The sequence below is a fragment of the Nelusetta ayraudi genome, unplaced genomic scaffold (genome assembly GCF_046127955.1).
Source record: "Nelusetta ayraudi isolate G7.1 ecotype Tasmania unplaced genomic scaffold, CSIRO-AGI_Nayr_v1 ptg000014l, whole genome shotgun sequence".
Lineage (NCBI taxonomy): Eukaryota > Metazoa > Chordata > Actinopteri > Tetraodontiformes > Monacanthidae > Nelusetta > Nelusetta ayraudi.
Genome location: NW_027466064.1, coordinates 772,501 through 780,000, shown reverse-complemented (window position 1 = coordinate 780,000; position 7,500 = coordinate 772,501). Strand labels below are relative to the sequence as shown.

At 55.9% G+C, this 7,500-nt stretch overlaps 1 protein-coding gene across 3 annotated transcripts in view; it reads right to left on the bottom strand.

The window, feature by feature from the left end:
* Positions 1-7,500, bottom strand: part of LOC142886150 (dynamin-1-like) — a 10,750-nt gene that overhangs the window by 2,358 nt on the left and 892 nt on the right. For 2 of the 3 annotated variants that reach the window (XM_076023101.1, XM_076023100.1), the window contains exons 2-22: positions 7,195-7,268; positions 6,958-7,107; positions 6,667-6,870; positions 6,490-6,588; positions 5,941-6,101; positions 5,627-5,769; positions 5,379-5,514; positions 5,190-5,257; positions 4,955-5,093; positions 4,784-4,870; positions 4,573-4,643; positions 4,446-4,497; positions 4,091-4,102; positions 3,852-3,965; positions 3,643-3,752; positions 3,407-3,518; positions 3,308-3,319; positions 3,064-3,231; positions 2,882-2,968; positions 2,561-2,715; positions 2,310-2,477 (exon numbers count right to left, since the gene is read on the bottom strand). In XM_076023101.1, the coding sequence (XP_075879216.1) occupies positions 2,310-2,477; positions 2,561-2,715; positions 2,882-2,968; positions 3,064-3,231; positions 3,308-3,319; positions 3,407-3,518; positions 3,643-3,752; positions 3,852-3,965; positions 4,091-4,102; positions 4,446-4,497; positions 4,573-4,643; positions 4,784-4,870; positions 4,955-5,093; positions 5,190-5,257; positions 5,379-5,514; positions 5,627-5,769; positions 5,941-6,101; positions 6,490-6,588; positions 6,667-6,870; positions 6,958-7,107; positions 7,195-7,268 (2,322 nt within the window). Of the gene's footprint in view, positions 1-2,309; positions 2,478-2,560; positions 2,716-2,881; positions 2,969-3,063; positions 3,232-3,307; positions 3,320-3,394; positions 3,519-3,642; positions 3,753-3,851; positions 3,966-4,090; positions 4,103-4,445; positions 4,498-4,572; positions 4,644-4,783; positions 4,871-4,954; positions 5,094-5,189; positions 5,258-5,378; positions 5,515-5,626; positions 5,770-5,940; positions 6,102-6,489; positions 6,589-6,666; positions 6,871-6,957; positions 7,108-7,194; positions 7,269-7,500 lie in introns of all 3 variants that reach the window. The other variant, XM_076023099.1, reaches the window with a different exon arrangement.

Genomic DNA, 7,500 nt, shown 5'->3' with positions numbered 1-7,500 from the left:
GAGTGACGATGAGAGGTGGCAGTGCTAGGCTAGGCTAACAGGATGGAGGAGGATGGAGGATGAAGAGCAGAAGATGAAAGCGGGATGGAGAGAAAGAAGAGGGGGTCATCTTTCTTTTCCAGCTGTTCAGTCTGTTTGTGTGTCGCTGTGTTCCGTCTTCAGCACCAACGAGGAAAAAAAAGGTTTCCTCTGAAGTTTGATTTGAGAAAACACTGCAAAGCTCCGTCAACACTGCGTCACTGTTTACAGCTGCATGAACGTGTGTCACTTTCCAGGCGGGCAGGTCTGCGGCCAGGCCTGCTGCTAGCTAGCTAGCTAGCTGCGTCTGTTAACTTCCTGTTCCGTTCGTTAAATTCCTTTGTAAAAAGCTTTATTGACAGTTGTGTACAATATGTTCAATCAACAGAAACAACAACACATTTTAAACATGTGGGTTATTTCTGTTAAGTAGTTCAACCTTAGACTGCTTAGAACCCTCATTTGAAGCTGTGATGGAGCACCACTGGAGAGCCACTGGCCTGTGAAGGTCACGACCCCGAGCACTGTGGGAGGGAGGGAAGGAGGGAGGCCTCCTTTATCATTCTGATGAAAGTTGGCAACAGCAGTGGAGCCCAGTTACCACCTCACACCTGTCTGCCTGCCTCACACCTGTCTGTCTGCCACACACCTGTCTACCTACCTCACACCTGTCTGCCTACCACCTGTCTGTCTACCTCACACCTGTCTACCTACCACGTGTCTGCCCACTTCACACCTGTCTACCTACCACCTGTCTGTCTGCCTCACACCTGTCTACCTACCTACCACCTGTCTACCTGCCTCACACCTGTCTACCCACCTTACACCTGTCTACCTACCACCTGTCTGCCCACCTCACACCTGTCTACCTACCTACCACCTGTCTACCTGCCTCACACCTGTCTACCCACCTCACACCTGTCTACCTACCTCACACCTGTCTGCCTGCCTCACACCTGTCTGTCTGCCACACACCTGTCTACCTACCTCACACCTGTCTGTCTGTCTACCACCTGTCTGTCTGCCACACACCTGTCTGTCTGCCACACACCTGTCTACCTACCACCTGTCTGTCTGCCTCACACCTGTCTGTCTGTCTACCACACACCTGTCTGTCTGCCTCACACCTGTCTGCCTCACACCTGTCTGTCTGCCTCACACCTGTCTACCCACCACACACCTGTCTACCTAACTCACACCTGTCTACCTACCACACACCTGTCTGTCTGCCTCACACCAGTCTGTCTGCCTACCACCTGTCTGTCTACCACACACCTGTCTGCCTACCACCTGTCTGCCCACCTCACACCTGTCTACCTACCACCTGTCTGTCTGCCTCACACCTGTCTACCTACCTACCACCTGTCTACCCACCTTACACCTGTCTACCTACCACCTGTCTGCCCACCTCACACCTGTCTACCTACCTACCACCTGTCTGTCTACCTACCACCTGTCTGCCCACCTTACACCTGTCTACCTACCACCTGTCTACCCACCTCACACCTGTCTACCTACCACATGTCTACCCACCTCACACCTGTCTGTCTGCCCACCACACACCTGTCTGTCTGCCTACCACCTGTCTGTCTACCCACACCTGTCTGCCCACCACACACCTGTCTACCCACCTTACACCTGTCTACCTACCACCTGTCTACCCACCTCACACCTGTCTACCTACCACATGTCTACCCACCTCACACCTGTCTGTCTGCCCACCACACACCTGTCTGTCTGCCTACCACCTGTCTGTCTACCCACACCTGTCTGCCCACCACACACCTGTCTGCCCACCACACACCTGTCTGTCTGCCTACCACCTGTCTACCTACCTCACACCTGTCTGCCCACCACACACCTGTCTGACTGTGACTGAGAGTCAGATCTCTGGTTCACCTGAGTCATGTGACAGGTGGTCACACGTCATGGTTCCAGACTGAAGTCCCAGTCTTGGAGCAGGAGGATCTCTGGATCGAGATCCTGGTTCCGGGCTCAGCTCAGCCCTGAATCCAGACCCAGTCTGCCGGGGACGTCCCATGATGCACTGGGCTCCTCTGTCACTGTCTGTCACTGACTCAGTCTCAGTCTGACTGGTATGAGTCAGCGGGACACCAAGTGAGTGAATTCTGAGTACCGAACCAGAATCCTGGTTCTGGAGGTGGAGGTGAACTGTGCCACCTGGCGACGGTGGGCGGGGCCAAGAACGGATCGGTTCTAGACCTGATCTACACGACATCAACCGGAACCGCAGAATCGAGACCGAACAGTCTGCGGTTCCACCAACGTACCTGGGCACTCCAGGAGGGGGGGCTCTATTGGGTCGGGAGGGCACCGAGGGGGCTCCGGGGTCAGGTGACACCGCGGGGCGAGACGGAGGACCGGGGGCGGCACGACCGCCTGGACGGGGAGGACCGGGCGGAGCTCGGCGCTGTGGGGTGGGACTGGACATGGGAGATCTGCAGGGGGCGGCAGAGAGACTTGGTGACAGGGAAGCGGTGGTCCCAGTCCCGGTCCCGGTCCCAGCCGACGCTGCCCTCACCTTCGTCCCGAAGGCATCCCGGTCACCTGCAGCCAGGAGTCGTCCACCGGCGGAGGCATGGACGTGGTGATGGTGGAGGTGCTGATGTCACCGATGATACCCAGACCTTCACGCAGAGCGTGGTACATCTTCAGCATCTCGTCCCGGTGCTGGCCCTAGAACACACCAGAGGAACATCAGGACCAGGACCAGACCAGGACCAGACCAGGACCAGAGCTAGACAAGGACCAGGACCAGGACCAGACCAGACCAGGACCAGGACCAGGACCAGGACCAGGACCAGGACCAGAAGAGGAATCAGGACCAGGACCAGGACCTCACCTGCTCCTGTGACTCCTCCATCAGACTGTTCTGGTCTCCACAGGAGTAAAGGTGGGCCAGGAGGTCCGAATGGATGAACTCCTTCGTCTGGGAAGAGAGAGCAGAACTCTTGATGACATCACTGTGTGTGTGTGTGTGTGTGTGTGTGTGTGTGTGTGTGTGTGTGTGTGTGAGAGACCTACGTTGGACACCATCAGGTGCATGACGGTCTTGGGGATCAGGTCTCTGACGGTACGGTAGACGATGGACAGGTACGAGTCCACCAGGTTTCTGACGATCTCCACCTGCCGCTCCAGCTGCGGGTCCAGACTGTGGATCTGCCCGTCCCCACTGGCCTCCTCGGTCTCCGGCTGCACACACACAGAGCTGCCGATTCACACACACACACACACACACACACACACACACACACTGAGGAGGCCTCACCTTCTCTTTATCCTGCAGGACAGAAAACACAGCACCGTGTTAACACACCAAGACAGTGTAAAGATCATGATGCAGTGATGATGTCACCAGGGGAGCTACCACGGTGCGTTCAGGGTACACGCCAGCCCGCAGGAAAGAGGCCTTCCAGCCGTCCACCTCGTCCTGGGAATCACTGGCCAACTCCAGCTGGCGGTAGTCCTTGTAGACGTTCCTGGAGGAGTGGAGTGCCCCACAACTGCTGTTAGGAACACACACACACTCACTCACACACACACACACACACACACACACTCACACACACTCACACTCACACTCACACACACTCACACACACACCTGTGCTCGGTGTTGAACAGGGCGAAGATGTGTTTGCTGGACATGAAACTCTTCTCAATGTCTTTCAGCTTCAGGTTGTCCACAGGCAGCATGTACTTCTTCTCCTTCTCCTGCAGGGGGCGGGGTTGACGTGACAACGTGTAAACAGTGAGGACGCCAACGACACACACACACACACACACACACACACACACATACACACACACTACCTCATCGTCTTTGTACCAGCACAGAGTCTCTGCCGTCAGGACAAACCAGTACTCTTTGGCGCCGCCCTTCATGATGCTGATGTTGTTGATGGTGAGCCAACCTTTACGGATCACCTGCACACACACACACACACACACACACACACACACACACACACACACACACACACAGTGAGATTCTCTGTGGGCTTCAGCTGATATCTGAGAAACTGGACATGCAGTGAAGAACCAGAACCCACCATGATCTCATCCTGGGGAACCACAGAGGAGGAAGAAGAAACTGCATTAGCAACACATCTTCATCACCATCATCATCATCATCATCATCATCATCATCATCACTATCTTCATCATCATCATCACCATCATCATCACTATCTTCATCATCACCATCATCATCATCATCATCATCACAATCTTCATCATCATCATCATCATCACCATCACCATCATCATCATCATCATCATCATCATCATCCTCATCATCATCACCATCACCATCATCACCACCATCATCATCATCACCATCACCATCATCACCATCATCATCACCACCATCATCATCTTCATCATGAAGTCAATCTGAAGCCTCACCTGATTTCCAGCGGCCTTCTTCTTGTTCATCTGACTGCTCTTCTGCTGAGCACTGAGACAGACAATGAGTCAGTCAGTCAGTCAGTCAGTCAGTCAGTTACTCAGTCAGTCAGTCACTCAGACTCACTTGGCGAAGCCGATGAAGTCATCATGGTTGGTGTTGATGTAGGACAACTCAATGTCAATCAGCAGCAACACCTGCAGTGACACTAAAGGGTCAATGTCCACACTCACACACACACACACACACACACACACACACACACACACACACACACACACACACACACACACACACTCACACACACACACTCACACTTACACTCACACACACTTACCTGGTCCTTGGTGCGACTCTCTCGGTCTCTGATGTGCTGGGTGACGATCCTCTCCATCTCCTCCCTCAGCATGGGATACTGGGCCAGCTGGAGACACACACACACACACACACACACACAGGGGTCAGAGGTCACACCCACAGGGACCTGGGGTTGGGCCAATCAGCAGACCTTCTGGGTGCACTGGCGCACGGTGTTGACCAGCTCGTTGATGACCATGTCCACGCACTTCTGGCAGGGCTCCTTGATCTGAGCGATGAGGCGCTTGACGATGGTCTCGAAGGCCATGTCAGGGGTGAACAGGCCGGTCCTGCACACACACACACACACACACACACACACAGGTGAGCAGTAGCTACACACACACACACACACACACACACACACACAGAGTGGCTCCACCCACCGGATTCCATGAATGTTCTTGATGGCGTAGCTGATTTCTTTACGAAGAGTCTTCTCATCTTTCTCCAGCTGCACACACACACACACACACACACACACACACACACACACACACACACACAGAAAGGTGGAGATTGACCACAAAGATTCCAGATGTTTGGGCTTTCATTGCAACTCTCCGGGTCGCGACCTTGACGAGCTCGAAGGGGAAGCGTTCGTGGAAGATGCGGTTGATCTTGGCTCCGCCCGACAGCTCGTAGGTCTCCACCTGGTCACCAGAACCTTCGATCCGCTTCTCAAAGTCAACCGCAAACTGCTGCACCATCCTGACACACAAGCACCCAGACACAGCAGCCGTCAGGGGGCGGCGACACAAAGTGAGTGTGTGTGTGTGTGTGTGTGTGAGTGTGTGTGTGTGTGTGTGTGTGTGAGACTGACTGCAGCAGGGCCTTGGTCTTGCGTCCCGGGTCGTCGGGCCTGAAGTTCTTGTACTCCTCCACCTCCTTCTCGATGGACAGCAGCTGGCCCTGCAGCTTGCTGCGCAGCGCCGGCAGCGTGTCTCGGATGTGATTGGTCAGTTGCTGGAGGGAGGCGGGGCCAGAGGTTTTAAGAATGAAGGAAAAATGTGACGGCCGCCAGTCATTGTGTTAGGTCGCAGTCCCAACCCCGACCACTTGGTGGTAGCGAGCAGATGGCTCAGCTGACACCCGGGCCCAGCCAATGGCAGGCGTGCGGCCTCTGGGCACTCTCACCTGGTTGAGGATCTTCTGCAGGTAGGCGGTGCCCATGCGGTCGGCCAGGTGTCGGTAGGACGGGTGAGACAGGAAGAACTTCCTCTCGGCCTGCAGGGCGGCCGTGATGTCCTTCTTGCCGTCGATGTCCTTCTGGCTGCGGTTCACCACCCCGATGTAACCTGACAGAGGGCCAGTGGTCAGCAGCACCGCCGCACCAGGGCGTGTGTGTGTCTGTGTTGCAGTGCTCAAGGTTGCTCTTGGTCTCGACCCTGACCCCGACCCTGACCCTGACCCCGACCCTGACCCTAAACCTGACCCCGACCCCAACCCCAACCCCGACCCCGACCTTGACCCCAACCCTGACCCTAACTCAACCCTGACCCTGACCCTGATCCTAAACCTGACCCTGACCCCGACCCTGACCCTAACCCTCTGCTAGCATGAACCCAACCAAAGAGCAGCTGTTCTTTAAGGACCCTAGCAGCTCTGTGTTCTACTCTCTAGTCTGGATCGTGTCTTGGTCTCGCTGGCTTGCTGCTAGCGTGCTAGCGCGCTAGCGTGCGTCACCTCTGCGCAGCGGCAGCAGCTTGTTCTCCAGGATGTCCCTGGCGTCGGTTCCTTCGTCCATCAGGTCCAACTTGGTGATCACACCGATGGTCCTCAGACCTGCAGCATCAGACCGACTCCTTCAGAGACCGCTCAGCCAGCAGAGCCCCCCCCCCCGGAGCTGCTGGGTCTACTCACCCTGTGGGTCCACCTCCTTGGCGATCTTGAGGGCGTCGGAGTTGGCGAGGTCGGAGTTGGCGGGAGAGACGGCCAATAGGAGGCAGTTATCCTTGGTGACAAACTGCATCAGCATCTCCCTGATCTGGTGCTCGATGTCAGCCGGCTGGTCCCCGACCGGAACCTTGGTCATCCCGGGGAGGTCCACCAGGGTCAGGTTGAGCACTGGAGGAGCAGCAGAGGTCTGAGTGGGCTGTGTGTGTGTGTGTGTGTGTGTGTGTGTGTGTGTGTGTGTGTGTGTGTGTGCCTCACCATTTGGTGAGTACACCCGCAGGTTGATGGGGACGGCGCTGATGCCTTTGTTCACGCCAGTCACTCGGTCGGTCTCGGCCTCGATCTCCTGGCGGATCTCATCGAAGTCGGTGAACTTCTTCCCCTTGCAGTGCAGGAACTCGCCGTGCTCTGATTGGTTGGTCAGCGCTCAGTCAAGTCAAGGTTACACCGCTGCTACTACACCGCCACACCAGCCGCAGACACGCTCACGCTCACCTGAGGAACAGTTGATCAGCTGCAACACCAGGGGGCGCCGAGTCACAATGCCAGAGCCACGAGGGAGGAAGTCTCTGAGGGGGGGGGTGACAGCCTGCCATTACCCATCATGCACCAGCAGCGCCTCTCAGCACCACGAGAGAGTCACATGACTGTACTGCTTCCACAGCCACGGCCGGCTGTGTGTGTGTGTGTGTGTGTGTGTGTGTGTGTGTGTGTGGGAGGAAAGCTGCAGCGTCTGGTTCCCCTGCAGTGAGCCAACACACTCACACACACACACTCACACACACACACACACACACACGT